Source organism: Lissotriton helveticus, chromosome 7 (genome assembly GCF_964261635.1).
Source record: "Lissotriton helveticus chromosome 7, aLisHel1.1, whole genome shotgun sequence".
In the NCBI taxonomy this organism is placed as follows: Eukaryota; Metazoa; Chordata; class Amphibia; order Caudata; family Salamandridae; genus Lissotriton; species Lissotriton helveticus.
Genome location: NC_136068.1, coordinates 1,016,362,670 through 1,016,383,734, shown reverse-complemented (window position 1 = coordinate 1,016,383,734; position 21,065 = coordinate 1,016,362,670). Strand labels below are relative to the sequence as shown.

The window sequence follows — 21,065 nt, the reverse complement described above, 5'->3', positions numbered from 1 at the left end:
AAAAAAACCTAAAAAGAATTGTGTGAGATTTATATAGGTTGGGTAGGGTCTTAAAATAGTATGGGTGTCAGAGTAAAGCCACTGCTTTAGAAATAGTGATACCCTTTCTACAACTGAAAGCTGCAGGTGCCCTCTCAAAGCTACCCCAATCCTCCTAGCTGAAATCTCAGGCCCTGTATTTCCATCAGAGAGATCTGCTTCCGTGTGAGATATCCATACACCCAGATGTATAAACTGAGACCGGGCAATCTTAGCATGCGAAAAACGACAGGTAGTTTCCCCTGCGACGTTTCCCCTGTGTACCAGGGTGCAGTGGGGAAACTATAGACTTATTCCGGTTCACCTGGAATCCTGAGGCCATGCAACGTTTATCGGGCGCCCTTATTGACTTCATCAACGCTGCACCATGGTCAGACTGGCCTGTACGGCAATCATGCAGTGCCCAAGGGGCTGGGCAGATAGGTCATTGCTTGGGCTGTTTTTTTCACGGTTTGTGGACCATTTTTTCTGGTGGGCTACTTTTTACTGTCAATTTTCCTGATATTACCACAAACGTTGCCTGCAGCAAGCACCATTGCATGCAGTCTCCCATACCTTGCATAACACCTGTGCAGCATGGCTTTATAAGTTCAAAACTGCCTTATTTTAAATGGTGAGACTTTTTTTTAGCTATCTATTTCGCTTATGGGGGTCCATTTTTACTTTGATGCCCGGGCCTATTTTCTTTCTCAGTCCGATCCGGCCAGTAAAGATGGCAGCTGTGGTTAAATCTGTGAGCCATTGAAAACTTCTCAAATCAACAGCGATTAACAATGCAGATCTGTCCTCGAGGAAGAGGTGAACTGGCCCATAAGGAAGAGAAACCTCCTTGGTGGTCCGGTGCCTCGGACAGGTGTCAAACAGCACTATTAACTTATGCTTCACAGCCTAGAATTAAGGCATCTAGGCCGCTCTGGGTCACACCTTCAATCTTCCCGCTAGAACACTGGAGGCATATGCTAGTTTCAATGGCTTTCCTGCAGTGCTTAATTTGTAAAAAAACATAAGTGGCAGGGCTATCGGCAGGAAGCCACTGTAGCTGGCACCACACACTACCCAACCTATGCTGTCAATGAGAGTAAAAACACAACTACTGACCATCAGACTCCTACAAGTGTGCCAATGAGGACTATTTTTGGCCCCTAAAGTATAATGGCTTGGGCGGCTGGTAATAGTAATTTTGTATGCATTTTGAATGAATAAGTAACTGTTGTTTTGGTCATCTATAAATTAGTCTGCCACAAGGTGGTGCTGTCACAAGCGCAGGTGTAGACAATTAAGTGCCAGTGCTGAGCACCGGAAACCACCGGTTCAAGTTAAGCACTGCAAGACAGCCCTTCTCCTGCCAACTCTGACTAGCACTGGATTCGGGGAGAACAGGGGCCAGACGCAGGCACTCAGTGGACCCGGCTTCATGGACTCCAAAATTCTTTGGGGAAAAAGGGTGAGGTGGGATAGCCTAGTTTTTGTCACTGTCCTTTCCCCACAATCCGAAAACCAAATACACATTAATGTCCATCCCGGTTCCGATTTCAGTCAACTTTTGCATTTAATTTTGAATGCTCGGTAATAAAATGATGTATTGGGCATTCCTTAATGGATGTTCCTTCCTGAAGAAGTGCATGTCTAAGTGTGTAGATGGTGAGATAGTTACCTGATGAGGACGCTCAGGGCTCCTAGCGGGGTGACGACTGTCGCTGGTGCAAACGCGTAGGCAGCAAAGTTTGCCACTTCCCCTCCTCCCACTATGGAAAATGAGGAACACAAACAGAATGCAGAAACCCGTTATCTTCCTTGCAGTCAGAACATTATGGCGAAGACTACTGAGGCGGGTGTGGAACAGCCACAACAGAATCAGTCGTCTCAGTGCACGTTGTGTGTGGGAGCAGGGAGTGGAAACATAAGTGTCTCTTACATACATGCCTACTTACTTGTTAACAGGCCGGCCCACCACATCCAGTCCTTTAGATAGCCGTGTCCCCCATCTCCTGTAGAAAGAGAGTAGATGGTTAGCACGTGCTGCGAGAGCCTGTAGCGCACACACCAGCTGGTGTCCATCAGCGAATAGGGGCACACAACCCAATTCCCTACAAGAAGTTATTTTTAATACCATCCTCAAACGCATTACCGAATTATCCAAGTTCCACTTGAACTGCAAAGACTAACAATAATACACAGCCAGATGTTTTATATAGTGCTTCGCACTTATGCCGTGCCAAAAAACTATTACCCAATCTTAAAGAACTCAATGTACAGGCCTTGAAAGCAGTGGCGTCGTGAACCCCCCCACTCCAGCAGCTTGAGCTGGGGAGGAGTGTATGCTACTGGACCCTCAGAGCACTTTGCTCCGAACAATGAAGAGCTTGTAACGAACAGAAAGCTCCTGATCGGTTCGCTTGTGCACTGCGTAAAGGGATGTATGACGTTACAATGCATACTTTTACAATGCCTACCTTTACATCGCAAGTTTTACAACGCATACCATTACAACGCATAATGCTTTTGGGCGCTGGATAGTGAATAGTTTAATTTACTATTCCAACTCCAGTCCCCGTGGATAGTAGGGAAGGTGTTGGATAGTACATTAAACCAATTCCCTATCCTAGAGCGCCCCCCAGCGCTATGCGTTGTAATGGTTTGTGTTGTAAAAGTTGCGTTGTAATGGTAGTTCATTGTAAAAGTTTCGTTGTAAAGGCTGTATACCGCGTAAAGTCTTTGGGGTCCTAGTACACAGGCTTGTTCCTCTTCTTGGCTTGCCTGTGTAGAACTACAACACCCAGAGGGCCTCTAAGTGCTCGCACATCTCCCAAGAGAAAGAGCGAGACAAATCCACAAATCCCAGGACAGCCAACACAGTCTCAGCTTGCATGGCCAAAGTCTTGCTTTGTTTTAATAGGATAGGGCATAGGCGCTGGAAGTAGGAGCGTGGGCCATTCTGTTGAATACCTAAAACAACCATGCTGGAGTCCTAAAGGTGAATGAGCAATGAACAAGCCTTTGAAGGTTAGTTTTATCCGGTCACGTTTGCTGTACATTTAAAGACAGGGCGAATTTCAGGCTATTTGGGACAAACTGGTGTTTATTCTTTGAACATGCAGCTTGACATTTACTTTTCTTTGAGTGCAAAGAAAGAGGATTTTGAAAAGTGAAGTATTTGGCAATCTTGCTGGTGTGAAAGGAAAGGCTTGAGGGTGTCATGTTTTTTCAAAAATAACAAAATGTAAATACCCGTCAATGAACTGTACAAATGTTTAAAAAGGTCATGAATGCACAAAACAGTTCTTTAAATTCCAAATGTGATTGAAACAATGATATTAATAGGCTGAGAACAAATCAATTACTTGGTGGTGCTAAAATGACACATTTCCTAAGACCCAGTTCCACACATTATCATGTGTGCGATATATAGTTCTAGCTGTAAAATGTCTGTACAAATAAGTAGTCACTTCAATGGAGGGTGTGCTCTATAATGACAGTGGGCTACTACACCATGATTGAATTATATGTTTGACAGTGTGATCCTACACACACCGCCAGCTACACCCCAGGCCCTACCACTCTTTAGCTGAATAGGTGTGGCTCCTTATCTACAAATGGTCTTTGTGGGACACTCAAATTTTTCACAATCTGTATGCGTTTAGTAATGTAACATTGATGGCAGCACTCCCACTCTGAAAATTCTTCCAGCACCACTGTTTGAAAGAAGTTGGGATGCCTTTCTCTTCCTCCTCTCCTTTAATGATGCGCAACAGCTGGAGAGTTTTGTCCATGTGGGAAGCTTGACCTATGTACTTCAAATCTGTTTTCTTAAGCTCAAAATATATTTGTGCTATTTCTAAGCCCTAAAAGTATCTTACGTAATTAATAATTTGAAATGGACTGCAGAAACTATGTCACTCACTTTTTTTATAACACCAGAAATGCACAGAGCTCACTGCCGAAAGTGTCGGAACTTCATTTGTATCCGTCAAGACCCCATTTTTCATATTTCCAATTTATATCACTATTCCCCTTTATGGAGGAAAAATACCAAACGTCAATATTTTGGCTAACTGACTTTTATTTAACCAACAGCATTACTTTGCAGTCCAAATTTGTAAACATGTGGCACAAATCAGGGGTACCACTCTGGCATAAACATATTTATTGTTATTTCAACTGACCAGAAAGAAGAGAGAGAGAAAGAAAAGCAGGAGGATGAGAGGGAAAAACCGGTATAAATGGAGGGGGTGGGGGGTGATGGAGAGAAAGACAAACCAGAAAGAGGCGTTACAGGTGAGAAAAAACGGAATAGGAAGATGGATGAGAGATGAGGAGAGAAACAAATGTGTGAATGGAAGTGAGAAACTGGGTAAAACAAGTAGGGGGAGATGGGAGATGGAGTACTAGTAAATATGAAGGAGGTAAATGAAGCGGAAGGTAAGACAAGGAGGATGGAAGGGGTGTAAATGGAAGAGAAAATGAGATGGCAGACATGGCATGGGGGAGGAGAGATTTAAAGGGGGAGATTAGAGGAAGGGAGTGCTACTAGAAGCGAGTGAATAGAGAAAGATAGAAAACATGAAAGGATAGCCGTTTTAGAGAGAAAGGCCTCGCTCGCCGTTATACAGGATGCGTATCCAAGTGAGGGGTATTTATTTTTTGGGGCTATTTCAGTGCTCAGAAGGATGGAAGTCTGCGTTAGTCAGATCTGCCGATCAAAGTAAATATTGGCGCGAACATACAAGTCAAGGAGCCACCCAGACCGATTTTAACAAGTTTTGGAGACATGCAGTTTATGCTTACTTTTAGTTCCAGCACCTCACTAAATTACACACAAAGATAAATAAATAAATTTGAATTAACCAATAAAGGCCAGCGACTACTCGCTTAGTAAGTAGTGCAATTTAACCAATTAGAAATATTTCGAATTTGAAAAGGGAGAAACGGATTTTGCCTCTCTCTCTTCAAAGCCACAGAGCTCAGCAATAATCCTTCCTAATTGGCCATGGCTGGACTGGTGGATAAAAGAAACGGTGACGAGCTTTGATAATGCCCCACATTTTAGTAAGAGAGTAAAACAGTGGAGTCCCACATTGTTCATGAGAGTAACGAGGGGCATAAAAGGCAGAGAGGGTTAGACTCAGAGACCTAAAAGTCTGGCACGCGTGGAGTATGAGGAAACCAACACTAGATGGTGCCAAATAACAAAGAAAGCCGACATAGACGCAGTTTCTAGATAAATGCGGAAAGCTGCCACTGCAAAATAATATTTTGCCAGGTGCGCCTAAAATCCTTGCACCGATTCTGGAGTGGTTCTCTCCCTCTCCTCAAGCATGGTTTCAATATAAAAACAAGCATTGAAAATGCAATAGGTCTCGCAATAGAAGAGTTTGACATTTTTCGTTTTGCAAATGGATGAGTGACACCTATAGCATTTGGAATGCAACATGTTTTGTATTTACGTGACTTATATGGCAGCTCTGGTCGTTATGCTACATCTTTATATAGTTTTATCTTTCGCAAATGTGACACCTATTGTAACACAATATGTGTTGTGAGGGTGAGTGAGGGTGAGGGGTTGAGGGTGAGGGTGAGTGAGGGTGAGTGGTTGAGGGTGAGGGGTTGAGGGTGAGGGGGTTGAGGGTGAGGGGTTGAGGGGTTGAGGGTGAGGGGTTGAGGGGTTGAGGGTGAGGGGTTGAGGGTGAGGGGTTGAGGGTGAGGGGTTGAGGGTGAGGGGTTGAGGGTGAGGGGTTGAGGGTGAGGGGTTGAGGGTGAGGGGTTGAGGGTGAGGGGTTGAGGGTGAGGGGTTGAGGGTGAGGGGTTGAGGGTGAGGGGTTGAGGGTGAGGGGTTGAGGGTGAGTGAGGGTGAGTGAGGGTGAGTGAGGGTGAGTGAGGGTGAGTGAGGGTGAGTGAGGGTGAGTGAGGGTGAGTGAGGGTGAGTGAGGGTGAGTGAGGGTGAGGGTGAGGGTGAGGGTGAGGGTGAGGGTGAGGGTGAGGGTGAGGGTGAGGGTGAGTGAGGATGAGTGAGGGTGAGGGTGAGTGGTTGAGGGTGAGGTGTTGAGGGTGAGTGGATCTGGGGGATATGGTGGTGGTGGATGTGGTGGTGGTGGTGATGGTGGATGTGGTGGTGATGGTGGTGGATGTGGGGGTGGATGTGTTGGTGGATGTGGGGGTGGTGGGGGTGGTGGAGGTGGTGGATGTGGTGGTGATGTGGTGGATGTGGTGGTGATGTGGTGGATGTGGTGGATGTGGTGGTGGATGTGGTGGTGGTGGATGCGGTGGTTGTGGATGTGGTGGTGGAAGTGATGGTGTTGGGTATGGTGGATGTGGTGGTGGTGGATGCCGTGGTGGATGAGGTGGTGGATGCGGTGGTGGATGCGGTGGTGGATGTGGTGGTGGATGCGGTGGAAGTGGTGGATGCGGTGGATGTGGTGGTGGATGTGGTGGATGTAGTGGTGGTGGATGCGGTGGTGGTGGATGTGGTGGTGGTGGATGCGGTGGTGGTGGATGCGGTGGTGGTGGATGCGGTGGTGGTGGATGTGGCGGTGGTGGTGGATGTGGTGGTGGTGGTGGATGTGGTGGATGTCATGGTGGATGTGGAGGTGATGGTGGATGTGGTGGTGGATGTGGTGGTGGTGGTGGATGTGATGGTGGATGTGGTGGTGATGGCGGATGTGGTGGTGGATGCGGTGGTGGATACGGCGGATGTGGTGGTGGTGGATGGGGTGGTGGTTGTAGTGGATGTGGTGGTAGATGTAGTGGTGGTGGGTGCGGTGGTGGTGGATGTCATGGTGGATGTGGAGGTGATGGTGGATGTGGTGGTGGTAGTGGTGGTGGAGGTGATGGTGGATGTGGTGGTGGTAGTGGTGGTGGAGGTGATGGTGGATGTGGTGGTGGTGGTGGTGGATGTGATGGTGGATGTGGTGGTGATGGTGGATGTGGTGGTGGATGCGGTGGTGGTGGATGTGGTGGTGGATGCGGTGGTGGTGGTGGATAGGGTGATGGATGTGGTGGTGGATGTAGTGGTGGTGGTGGTGGATGCGGTGGTGGTGGTGGATGCGGTGGTGGTGGTGGATGTGGCGGTGGTGGATGTGATGGTGGTGGATGTGGTGGTGGATGTGGAGGTGATGGTGGATGTGGAGGTGATGGTGGATGTGGTGGTGGTGGTGGATGGGGTGGTGGTTGTGGTGGTGGATGTGGTGGTGGGTGTGGTGGATGTGGTGGTGGGTGTGGTGGTGGTGGTGGATGCGGTGGTGGTGGTGGATGCGGTGGTGGTGGTGGATGCGGTGGTGGTGGTGGATGCGGTGGTGGTGGTGGATGCGGTGGTGTTGGATGTGGTGGTGGTGGATGTCATGGTGGATGTGGAGGTGATGGTGGATGTGGATGTGGTGGTGATGGTGGATGTGGTGGTGGATGTGGTGGTGGATGCGGTGGTGGTGGATGCGGTGGTGGTGGATGTGGTGGTGGATGCGGTGGTGGATGGGGTGGTGGATGGGGTGGTGGTTGTGGTGGATGTGGTGGTGGATGTAGTGGTGGAAGTGGTGGTGGATGTAGTGGATGGAAGTGGTGGTGGATGTAGTGGATGGAAGTGGCGGTGGATGTCAAGGTGATGGTGGATGTGGTGGTGGATGTGGTGGTGGTGGTGGATGTGATGGTGGATGTGGTGGTGATGGTTGATGTGGTGGTGGATGCGGTGGATGTGGTGGTGGATACGGTGGATGTGGTGGATGTGGTGGATGCGGTGGATGCGGTGGATGTGGTGGATGCGGTGGATGCGGTGGATGCGGTGGATGCGGTGATGGATGGGGTGGTGGTTGTAGTGGATGGGGTGGTGGATGTAGTGGTGGTGGGGGTGGTGGTGGTGGTGGATGTGGTGGATGCGGTGGTGGTGGATGTGGAGGTGATGGTGGATGTGGTAGATGTGATGGTGGATGTAGTGGTGGTGGGTGTGGTGGTGGGTGTGGTGGTGGATGCGGTGGTGGTGGATGCGGTGGTGGTGGATGCGGTGGATGTGGTGGTGATGGTGGATGTGGTGGTAGTGGTGTATGTGATGGTGGATGCGGTGGTGGTGGATGTGGTGGTGGATGCGGTGGTGGTGGTGGATGCTGTGGTGGTGGATGGGATGGTGGTTGTGGTGGATGTGGATGTAGTGGTGGTGGGGGTGGTGGTGGTGGATGCGGTGGTGGTGGTGGATGCGGTGGTGGTGGTGGATGCGGTGGTGGATGTGGCGGTGGTGGACGTGATGGTGGTGGAGGTGATGGTGGATGTGGTGGTGGATGTGGTGGTGGATGTGGTGGTGGATGGGGTGGTGGATGGGGTGGATGTGGTGGTGGATGGGGTGGTGGATGGGGTGGTGGATGTAGTGGTGGATGTGGTGGTGGTGGATGTGGTGGTGGATGTCATGGTGGATGTGGAGGTGATGGTGGATGTGGTGGTGGATGCGGTGGTGGTGGATGCGGTGGTGGTGGATGCGGTGGAAGTGGTGGTGGATGTGGCGGTGGTGGATGTGGCGGTGGATGTGGCGGTGGATGTCATGGTGGATGTGGAGGTGAGGGTGGATGTGGTGGTGGTGGTGGATGTGATGGTGGATGTGGTGGATGGGGTGGTGGTTGTGGTGGATGTGGTGGTGGTTGTGGTGGATGGGGTGGTGGTTGTGGTGGATGTGGTGGTGGATGTGGTGGTGGAAGTGGTGGTGGATGTGGTGGTGGTGGATGCGGTGGTGGTGGATGCGGTGGAAGTGGTGGTGGATGTGGTGGTGGTGGATGTGGCGGTGGTGGATGTGGCGGTGGATGTCATGGTGGATGTGGAGGTGAGGGTGGATGTGGAGGTGAGGGTGGATGTGGTGGTGGTGGTGGATGTGATGGTGGATGTGGTGGATGTGGTGGTGGATGCGGTGGTGGATGCGGTGGATGCGGTGGTGGTTGTAGTGGATGCGGTGGTGGTTGTAGTGGATGCGGTGGTGGTTGTAGTGGATGTGGTGGTGGTGGTGGATGCGGTGGTGGTGGATGCGGTGGATGTCATGTTTTTGTAGGCTCACAGCCAATTGATTAATATATCTACTCGGCAATAACTTCTTTAAATGGGTCTGGCACTCTTTACTCATTAAAGAGACAAATGATTCTTCCCATCACACCGCATTAAATAAAAATTACCAACTGGAAAAATGTGGTATTCTTCAGGATATGAGACACGACCAGAAAGCTTAAAAAAAAATACTGGACTCAGGTAAAAAAAAAAAAAAAAAAAAAAAAAAAAAAAAAAACTTCAAAGCAGCAGATGTACTTTATCGAAAGTTAATACTAAAAGTTAGTATCTGCTCGGTTCCTGGAACTTATACCCAACTACTGCCTGGAAACGTAAATATAAATAAATATTTCCTAACGGCATAAAAAAAAACACTTGCAGAAATAATGCAAATTCATTTTCAGTGGCTGTGCATGTAAAGGTCAATGTGTTTTACTTATGTCGTAGGTCTGTATTTGTTGGCGCTATTGGCGTTATAAATGGCAATTATTTTTACGTATGTGTTAAGGAGTTAAATGACTGGGACATTGAGAGTAACTGAAAGGCACCGAGGGCAAGAGAGGGCAGATTGTGTGAGGGTGAAACAGGGCCACATCATGACGGAATTGAGGGTTGAATGAAGAAAGAGGTGGCTAATTTAGCAATAAGCCGATAGCCAGCAAGAGCCGATGCAAGAGTTAGCTATGACTGCAGCACCAGGGCACCGGAAGGTTGATGGACAGGTGGGAGGGGCCAGAGCAAATGGCAGGGGGAGATACAACTCACCTGAAAGTTTTGCAGGAGGAGAGGAAGAGATGAACTGAGGGCCTCAAGTAGGGAGGGCAGTGGGAAAGACTCATGGGGAGAGGAGCCTGTTCGCGAGTTCTGGGATAGCAGAAGAGACAGGCTCAGAGAGAGAGGAAGTGTGGCAGACTGAGGTTAAAATGTTTTGGGGGTAGTTGGGGACCGTGTGGGATGGTGTGCAGGGGAGGGAGGGGTGCAAAGACATAGGGTATAGACGCTGATAGACACTTAGGAGCAGCAAAGAAGAGATGTATGTTTAGGAGCACACTGTGTGCTGGGAGCAAGACATGACTAGCCTGCATTGAAATACCTGTATTTTCGGGCATTCTCTTGGTCAGGAAGTAAAGGGCTTTGTTAAACGAGGTGCTTTTACTTACTTTCGCTTTTAGTGCAACGAGGGTGGAAAGTGACGGGCAGGAGAGAGGCTGGGGAGCGGAACTATTGGGGCGAGAAGTTGAAAAATGTGATTCACTTTGTGACAGCAGGGGCACCCCTCTCCACTGCCACGGCATTAATCAAGGCACTTTGGTGACACCCCGGGTGGCTAATAAGGCAACTGGGAAAGTGCTGCGAAATCCAAAAGCAAGCGCACAGAGTGGTCCCGACTGTACCCGTGCTGAGGGAGGGAGGCGAGGGAGGGAGGAGAAATACGAGACGGCCTGCCGGCCGTGAGACGTGTGAAGACGCGGGAGGGGGCGGAGCGGGGAGAGCGGCATGTGGGTGTGAAGAAGCCGGGGCCTTTGAAGTGAAGCTAAGCTTCACTTCAAAAGGTGTCGGAGGAATGCGGCTGAGGGAACAGACGGCGATTGCGGCTGAGGGAACTGATGTGCACGCGCTTTTAAGCTCAATGCACATGCGCATTGAGCTTAAAAGTCACGGGCACTGCAAGGAATCGCCACGATTCCTTGCTTGTTAGTTAAAGGTTGTTTAAGCCGCAATAGTCTCGCAAGCTCGATGCGCATCGACAGGCGAGACCTAATGAGGTCACACGATTCATTTTACAGCACGATTTTCAAAATATATTGGCTAATAAGCTAAACGTTTTACAGCAGTTACAACTAAACTTGTAAAATGCACCAGTTCTTGCGTTTGGCACAGTTGCTGCCAGCAACCTTTCAAAGAAACAACAAATTACGTATGTATAAGAAAGTCGTGTACTTTTCTTGCAAATTTACTTTGGGACTGCGCCCACAACCGAGACACTACCATGGCCACGAACACTTTAGAGTAGCAGACTGCCATCAACCCACTGGCCCATATGGCTAGTTATACCCCTAATGGGGGCTTCCATTATTGGTGGGGTTAAACTATGTGGAAGGCCTCGTCAAGAATTGAACTTTGAAGGCATTTGTCCACACCAAGCTTTCTGAAGTCAAAGCCATCCTAATAACAGAGGGTGGGTGAGATTTTGGGGTGGAGGGTGTATAAGAGCATCACGCACACAGTGACATTAACTGACTTGACTGCCGAGTCTCCTGTCCTTTCGAACTGTTGGTGCTAAAAGTTTTTTTTCTTTCGAGTTTTATTTCGCCCGAACTTGACTCGGGGGAGGGGGGGGGGGGTACAAAGCACCAGCTGCGTTACACAGGGACACATTTCATTGTAAGGCACGAGGAGATTAAGTGATTTGCCCAGAATCACAGGATGTTGAGTGCTCCTGCCGAGACTCGAACAATTGGCAGATTGAATTTACTTATAAGTCCCTAGTAAAGTGGTAACCCATGTACACAGGGTCTCGAAAATTAAATCATACAGCCCTTATTGTGCCACCCACTTAAGAAGGCCTTTAATAACTTCCAAGGCCTGCTATTGCAGCCTGGGTGTGCAGTTTTAAACTTCCATTTCGACTTGGCAAAATAAGCCTTTTGCCAGGCCCAAACCTTCCATTTTAATAAATGAGTCAACCATTGGAAAGGCTCGAAAACATCCCACAGAGCAGGGTGCAACGTATTGAAAAAGAAGTACATGCAATTTTATGTTTTACATATCCTGGTAGTGATACACAACTGCAAGGCCTAACATTGGAGTTACCTTATTACATTTAATAAGCTGTAACTTCCAAATGGGAAAAGGTATACAGTTCTTGTTTGGTGTCTTTGGAGGTGTAATGAAAAATCTTCTCTTATGATAAAGTTAGATTTTAAATTGCGGTTTTATAAATGCGACTTGCCATAACCATTTACTACCTGTAGGCTATCTACGAGTCACATGCCTGGGTGTAGTTGGCAGTTGGGCTTTACAAATTCCTCCTAGACACAAGACAGCCTAGGTTTGCCTAGATGGGCCATCTCTGGCAGGACGGGAGGGTGGAGCTTGGCACAGCTATGCTTACAATTGAATTAGCGGTGTCCTGTCTTCAAACAAAAAAATTACATACCCCTTTAGTTAGTCTTGAGCCAGGGCAGGAGAGGAAGGAAACCATTGAACTTCGAAGGGAAACCTCCAGAATCTTGTTTCACTTCAAAAGGAGGTGCCAGGTATAAATATTGGACCTCAGACACTAACTCTTCAGTACACTTCTGTACATGCGAAAGATTGTCAGGAAGAAAGACTGCTGTGCTGCTGAAAGTGCAGCTACTCTGCTGGACTGCTAACCTCAAGGATTGCTGCCTGCTGCCCTGACCTGCTGTCCTCTTGCCTGGATGAGAAGGACTGAAGCTGTAACCTGAACACAGGACCACCAGAGTGAATCCAAGAACTAATTTCTTGCTAAGTGTAAGTCCTGCCAAGCGAGGCCACCACAGTCCTGGGCCTTTGAAAGTGGGCCTGAAGGTGATCTGCCAGCCCATCTGTGGATCCAGCAGAACAAGAACATTCAGAATGACAACTCCGTTTGGCAGAGGAAATGGACTTCATAATAATTCATATAAGCTCCATGCTACAGGAAAGAACATAAGGAGCACAATAGAACATAGTCTGTAACATTTAGTAACATTTACAAACAGGACACCATCTGCTAACTAGATCTCATACATTTATTACAAACAATGAAGATCACATTCAAGGCTCTCAGTACACAGGCAGTGGTGGCTCCTCCATTATGGCAGAGAAGCGTCACACACCTGCAAACACAAAAAATAAAATACACCTATTTTTTTATTTAAAAAAAATTCCCCAGGAGCAGAGTCATAGGGGCGGGGCCATGATGACAGCACTGAAGGAGTGGTGGACACTGCTGCAAGTGCACATATCTGTTTGGCCGGACGTCTCAGGACGGCCAAACCGACATGCACACAGATCTCTCCAAGCAATTGCATGGTGGAAAGAACGGCCGGCACAGGCTCCCAGTCACAGTGGGAAAGCAAAACCAACCCGTTCAGGCCAATCCTGGTGCTTCACTCATGCTGGGTAATAGTATTACTAGCATGATAGCAGCATCTGGATTGAGAGTAAGAGGAGTCTGGGAGCCTGTACAGTAGCAGCAGAAGAGCACCGAGCCGACAAAGCGGCAGGTAAGTGCATTACTGTGCTATGCCACCACTTTATCCGATTGCAACCGCTACCATACACAGGCAGGGACCGCGAACTGCAGCATGCAGAGTGCACTGATATTAAGATTGGAATAACGAGTAGGCAGGTAGGTCGAGTATGGTTAAATTAAGTTAAAGTTTATACACACAGTTTCAATGGGTCGTATTAATTTCAGTTTAGTACTGCAGACATATTTCGGATTTCTCCCCTACGCTACTTGGCTTGGATGTGCAGAGTAAACTCTCCATATACACTGGTAACGCCACTGAGGGGCCCATCAGCACGGCATGGATAGCTTTGGATAGGGGACATCTGCTTCTAGGACTGGTGAAGTTCATGGTTCTGCAAAGTCGCCTCACCCTCTTTAGCCGGAAGTTAGTGATTTGTTAGTTCCAATTCTCTTGCCAGAAAAGCTCAGGCTTGATCCGCATTAGCTACCGGTTAGGAAGGCTAGAGGAAAAAAAGATACCCATATTAGACAACTGATTGCCTGGGCTCGGATACCGTTTGTTCGAAAACAGAAATTTAAATGAGCCGAAACACAACCTGAACATACCGATACAAGGCCACGAGCATGAAAGACGCTATATATGGACAGCCACGCGAGAAGCAGCACTGATATGCCAGCTTGGGTGAACCTCTGCTCAGCCACTGACCCCCCTCCCCCTCCTTGATACTCGCAGGTGTAAGGGACCAGGGTGGGGGCAAAGGGGAGGAAAAGTAGTAAATGAGGATTTAGCAAAAGCCGCACGGAGCTCCAAAAACGTCATATATGCCGTGGCTGACCAGTCCTGTCTCCCTCGGCCATGCATAAGCGACAGAAGGGCAGGCAGCAGCGGCGGCACCAGCCCACCCAGCCTCAGAAAGGATTTACAAAAAGCGAGGAAGCTCAGAGAACATTACAGGCCTCCGTGTGCCTACGTGTCCGCCTCCCCTTTCTCTTGCTTGAAATGCCCTCGCCCTGGACTGGCTAGGAGCGATGTAGCTTCACAGAGTAGGGGTTCTCTGATACTACGGATTAGCACCCTACAAACAAGGCAGCCGCTTACAATTGCATACTACTGGGGAGTCCCAAAGAGGGAAGTTGAACTATAACTTTATTTCAGGATGGCTCATTTTAAAGCGAGGAAGCTCAGAGAACATGGAAGGCCTCGTGTGCCTACGTTTCCCGCCTCCCCTTTCTCTTGCTTGAAATGCCCTCGCCCTGGACTGGCTAGGAACGATGTATTGTAGGGCATGTAACCTCACAGAGTAGGGGTTCTCTGCTGCTATTGATTAGCACCCTACAAACAAGGCAGCCGCTTACAATTGCATCCTACTGGGGAGTCCCAAAGAGGGAAGTATCCCTGAGGTTGCTAAACTGTAACTTTATTTCACGAAGGCTCATTTTAAAGGGAGGACGCTTCACAGGAGGGCGCCCGCCCGCGTCTTCACTCAGAATCACTGGAGCTAAAGCGTGTCTGGGTACACACCTGCACTTGGTATGCGTTTAGGCTCCGTGATGAGGTCAGTGATGTGCGAAGGACAAAGCAGATTGTTCCTTGTTCAGAAAAACCACTGAGAGCAACACGCGAGGCCAGCAATTGGGAGACAATGGACCGGTTTACAGGTGAGGTCACCGCGGAGTTCATGTTACCTGGGTTATGAAATCCAAACGCAACAAGCTAAGTAAGTTCTGGCACGGCAGCGAGGGCTCATTTCAGACCGGATGTGTGCATCCAAGCAGGAACCAGCAGCCACTGGGCATGCAATGCTCAGCAGCAGCTCAGAGACAGACAGACTAGTGTTCCCTGGACCAGTGGATCACAGGGAGGAAGGGCATGCTGTGTCACCAAGACCCTGTGGTGCAAAGGGTGGAGAGGCCCTAGTGATTATCACAAGGCAGCAGCAGTGCTCAAGGTTTCAAAGGACGCAGCATAGGTACCAACAAGCGCCAGTGATGCACAGCTTCTAAGAAAGTATATCAAGAAGGGACTATGCGTGTGAGCTGTGTGGCTATCAATGACCAGGGTTCCTTAGGATGCAAAGTTCCAACAGTATGCACAGGCTCAAATAATGTTAATATTCTTCAGGGCATACATGTGCTATGTACTTTATAGCATACACGCGATCCAGCAGGGTCCCAAAGAAGAAAGGAATTCATGACGAGTAATTGTTGTCTTACCTGCTCTGGTGCTTCCATGCTCCACCAGTCTCAGCAGCCCCTTTTTCTTCAGGATGACACTACTGCCGATGAGGAAGCTGGACAAGATGGCCAGTCCCAGGCCAATGAAGAAGTCATAGTTCCTTGACAAACCATTAGCCAAAGTAGTGCCAATGGTCACATTCCCATAGATGGTGATGGGCCATTCATGTCCCCCAACAATTCGGCAGACCACTGGCCCAGATGGACAGGGCAGCGCAACCAGAGTACCTAAAATGTTGAGAAAACACCACAATGTCAAATAGAAGAACAGAGCTAGAAAGAGAAGCACCGTACAACAAAACTTATAACTCGTGCCACAAAGAAAGCTATAATCTCGGACTGCATAAAAATATTGCATTTTGCTGGTTATTGTTTTAAGAGCAGGGTATCGTATTGTTCAAGCAACAGATCTGACACGGGTCAGCAGAAAGACATCAAAGGCCATCCAGAGAGCCTCTGTCCTCTTGCATTGTCTGGAAGCTGTACCCAACTCAAGCTTTGTAACCGTTTTAGACACTTTTGGGGCAATGCCAAAAATCCTGCCTCTTCAACAGCACATATCCCTGAAGTATTCTTAGAGTATACTGAATCTAGCAAGCCCTCAAAACATCTCTGCCACACTCTACCAAAGCTGTTGTGGCACAATGTAAATGTAAGAGCAAGGCCAAGACTGGTTTATGCCCCATTCCATTGGAAAATGGCTGAATAGTCCAGTCAGAGCAACCCAAAGCCCTTTCCTCTTCTTAGCCAAACTCTATGAATAAGAGTTTAACGTTGCCACAAATCTTCTGTGTGCTTGTGGAAAATCATTTGGCCTTACCATAACCTATTACTCCAGCCCTTCAAAATTTGAACCAATAGAGATAAATGGAACTTTGGGGCACGCGAATATGATCAGGGGAAGAGGAGAAATGGAGGCAGCAGTTATCCAACTTCCACCATCCTACCCAAGTTGTCTTCTCAGCACCGAGAAGACATTATGGCAGAGAGCATCTTTCTCACTGCACTAACTTGCATCTCAGGTGGCACCGACTCTAGTCTACTATTGAAAGCGTGTAGTTATTCTAGTTTGGAACTTGCAAAAAACAACAAAAAACACAAACACACCTTTAAATGCATCTCAACTTTCGAAGATTACAATTGGACCTCACCATTTAGACCAAGACTGCCATTCGGAGCTAAAATTTAGAAAGCTGGGAGTATGCACTTGCAGCCAGAACTACACTGTGCTTAATCTGTAAAAAAAATATATGTGCAGGGACCAAACGTTTAGAACCCACTGCTAGTGCTGCTGAAATAGGATTCCAACTCCCTACATTTCCCACCACCTTCTCTCCCTCTTACTGGTTATTTCCCATTCCTGTAATTTCCCTCGTCACTGTTTTTCTAATTTTCATTTATGGCTTTTTACTCACTTTTCTGCCTCTCTCACGTGCTGCGTGGTAAAGTCCAATTATGAAAAATGGAATTCCAATGCCAACCACCTACATCCACAGGCAGAAATTAAGCACTCAAACGATCAATCCAGAGGCCTGTGGACTACTCTCATACCAAAAAACACACCTTTGGTTACAATGCAAGACAGCTTCAAACGTATATTAATACTTTTTTTTAGGAAAGCTGTAGTTAGATTTACCAAATCTGCTTCACCTCACTTCTGTTGGTGAAAAAAGGCATTTAAAGGGAAAAAAGGCTCCTATCTCACTTGTCAGTCTAAGAAGGAAATCACGCCTTGCAAATCAAGACACACGGTGCCATCACTAGTGAAGTATTTGTCCCAAGGCAGTAATATGCAGATCCTCATGGATGCAGTTTGAGGCTAGGTGCATAAGGACTATGAACTAACTGAGTAAATCGAGTCATACTTGTTAACATTCAATACCCAAAGAAAAGAGGTAGCAGTTTCAAGTTTTAAAACGACTAGAATGAGGTCACTGGAAATGACATTCCACAATCTGTCCTGATGACATGACAGGAAATCACTTCGCATGCCATTGGACCTGAATCAGAGAAAAGCGCCTGGTGGCATTGGACTAAGCTGGAATCACGAGAAAGAAATGTCAACAAATAAATGACTGACCTTTGCACGCTGTGATCCACTTTCAAATTATGTATATCTTTTCATCAGCAAACACCTGCAGAGGGCAGTGATGTCAACCACTGACTAACAGCAGGTGAGGCGTGCATTTCACACTGCTACACGACCAGTGGAATTGTTGGTAATATATTCCTGCAGAGCAAGCTGGGGTTAACATACTAACAGTTCCATCTGAAGCTTCCCCTAATGCAGGAGGGGCGCTCCGAGAAATCCATGGCTCTAGTTTTGCTGAAAAAGCATTCTTGAAAGTTGCTGAAAATCAGTAGGACAGAAAGAAGGTCTAGTGAGAAAGACAAAGCCACTTCATGTACTACCCAAACTATAAGAACCATGGGCTACACCCAACGCAACAAGAATGTAGTAGTATACACACACCACCACCTACATTTAACCATTAAATGCACTGTGCCTACACAGGTGTAGTGCATGCAGTGCACAACAACTGCACCCAGGGCCTGACCCTGCTATCTTCTGCTATGGGTGTTGAATGAGACACGGTAGACTAGACGAGTTTCGGGGTCTGACCCGGGACCCAGCATTGATTAGCACACGCAAGGGTCCATTCACTCCTGGGCATCTGCCCCAGTGGACAGGACCCCCTCGGCTCTGGTGTAAGAGTGCTGGAAAGGGAGCGGCTCGGGTAGAGTGACCCCCTACATGGTTAAAACACACAAAGCGGACCTCAGAGGGAGCCGGAAAAGAGTTACCGCATTTCAGGAGTCCAACTGACGGCTTCCCTTGAACACTCAGGAATTTTTGTTTTGTGGTTAATGTTCTAAGAAAGTGCTGATCGAGATCAGGAACGGTGTGCTTTGGCACTAGCACACAAATTGCAACAGGGAAAATACATGCGAGGACAAGCTGCTGAGGGAAGTTGGACTTCCTCCATGTAAAGCACCTTGTCTTTTTTATATAGCGCCTACTTCCCCGACGAGGAGTCGAAGCGCTTTTAAGGCGAGTGGACTTGACATGACCATATTCAGAACTGTGCTCCACTGTGGCCACAGGTCCCAAACCTGCTTCAATCTCATTACTACCGGTCACATGCAGTCAGGAGAGTCATGCTAAGACCAAACCAACCAGGAGCCCTGCAACAGAGGGATTGGCTGTTGGGTACCGCAAGAGTTTCCAAGGACCTTTACGACCAGAGGGAGTCAGCATGTGGAAAAGTAAATTTTGCCATGTTCTGTGTCCCTACGCGTTCTCCATCATATGTTATGTGTGCATGATTAATATGCATATGTATTCCCCATGTTCGATTAATGACGCAATTACAGTTGTGTCCACCTCTAGTATGTCAGTTTCCAGTTCTCGTGAATACTACGAATATCAGGCCTATGTAAAGTTACGTTGCCACGTTTCTCAGTGTGCACGTTATTCCATTGTAAAGTCCCCGTTTCTAGGCCTCAAAAGGGCCCGGACACCAGATTCAGCTCCTGTCTCCTGAAGCCCTCGCTGAGGAGCGATACAGCCCCCACCTGTATCCCTGACCCTTCACTTACTTCCTGCCTCGCAGTGCCCGGTTCAGCCTGGCTCTGCCTCTGAGTCTGCCAAGAGTATGTTATGATTCTAGTTATCAGTCCAGCCCTCCTTCTCTGCATTCCTAAAGCTACTGAATCGCATCAATAGTTTCCGTCATAGTCTAGCCTTTACGTCTCCATGTAAGAGAAATACTGTATTTAATGGTCATTTAATATTCTTCATCACGCACTACATGTAGAATAATGCATGCTCCAGTCTTTGAGTCTGTTAGCCTTTACCCCGATAACTTTTGGATTCTATCAACATGTTCTCTAAACATCAGATACTAGATACTGTTTAGGTACATGTCGCCCTGACTCTCCAGACTTCAGTCTCTGCTCCTAGCACAGAGTTCGTAGCCCCCAGCTTCTCCTAGTAATACGTCATTGCCAGTTTGCGCGCACCATCAGGTTAGAGGTCCCGGCTCCTTAGGTAGCCCCCTCCATGTTTCCGCCCCATTCATGACATATTCTGTTACGTTTGCATCACATATCTATGTATACGCCCTGTTACACCCACTTTCACCCTTATCTTTCGCGACTGCTACGCGTCACACCCTTTGCTCCACCCACTGCTCCGCCTATCATATGTACTGTAATGCAACTGTTTTCATATATATATGCCTGTGTATTGTTATTAAATGTTACGCCAGTCCTTTCCCCAGAGCGCGCTCATCCCAGATCCAGCCCCGGCAGCTGCCGGGCCACGCTAGTCCAATCCGGCCCCCCTGCCGGGCCCTGCCATCCTATTCCTATGCAGGTTGTCCTGTTCCTGTCCTTTATGCTGTAATAAACCTGCAAACTCCTACTACCTCGAATCTTGACTCTTATTTATTGAGCTATCTGTTATTGCTATGCCTAGTCAAACCTAGATCCGGTATTATTTATTTATATACCACATAATGGCGCCCGAATAGGGACTTGCCCTTTCCCCACGCGCCGGTGAAGCCACGCCGGCCCCCTGACCCTCTGCAGCCGTGACGGAACCATACCGTGCACGTGCAGATATTTCTGCTTCAAGTATCCCTCAGGCCCACGGAGGAGACGGAGGTGGCGGTCCAGCATCCAGACGAGGCGGTGGAGGAACGCGGCGAGTCCCGACCAGAGCCCAAGCCGAGAGTCCAAGGTCCGAGGTATCCGGAGGCCCACCCGTAACAGAAGTCCGAAGTTCGTCCGTCCGGCGTCGAAGCAGTCCAGTCCAGTCCGAGGCCTTTCCGTTCTTGCTGCCCGGTGAGTACCGTTGCTGGGGTAGTATCTAGACAGGGTCAATCTAAATTGTCTCTGGTCCGATGGGTCTGGGTACGCAGATCTGAAACGAAGTGTTCACAAGGTGGATACGGGTCTTGATGCGTCCCTTTATGGGACCGGTATGTTCCGTGCTGTTTCAGCAGCGCATCCAGTAATTCTAGCCTGTTCCGTTCTCGAGAAATCCATGTGTTTCTGTTCTCAGTGTTCCAGGTAGTATTCTGTCCGAACTGTTGCTTCATAAGGTTATTCAATGTATTTTCAATGTCGTGGTATGCCTGAATTGTTTTCTCAATTGTTATTGTTCCTCGTGTATTGTATTGTGTTCAGATTCAAGTTTGCAATGTCCCTCTTTTCGAGATTACGTCAGTTAAAAACTAGGAAGGGTCTGCTAGAAGAAGCAGTTCCTGTCCCGCCTAGGGACAGTCCAGGTCATTTTATGTATCAGAAGCATGGCATAAGTGCCATATTGTATCTAGATTTATGGGTAGAGTATACCAAAGAGTTAGAAGAAAAGTATAGATGGCCCGTATCAGGTACGTGGGATGCCGAGTGCATCATGAGAGTAGAAGAAGCATTATGGAAAAAGAAAGCCAGACAGTCACAGAAAGATGCCATTGAGTTATGGCGCAAAGAATCTCATAAAAGAACCGAAAAAGAAATCAGAAAGTCTGAATTAAGTAGAGAATCCTTAGAGCGAGCACAAGAAAAAGAATTA

General features: G+C 48.0%; 1 protein-coding gene across 1 annotated transcript in view; it reads right to left on the bottom strand.

The window, feature by feature from the left end:
* Window positions 1-21,065, bottom strand: part of NIPAL4 (NIPA like domain containing 4) — a 68,059-nt gene that overhangs the window by 7,430 nt on the left and 39,564 nt on the right. The window contains exons 2-4 of the mRNA XM_078653716.1: window positions 15,464-15,712; window positions 1,971-2,027; window positions 1,694-1,784 (exon numbers count right to left, since the gene is read on the bottom strand). Coding sequence (XP_078509842.1) covers window positions 1,694-1,784; window positions 1,971-2,027; window positions 15,464-15,712 — 397 coding nt within the window. The remainder of the gene's footprint in view (window positions 1-1,693; window positions 1,785-1,970; window positions 2,028-15,463; window positions 15,713-21,065) is intronic.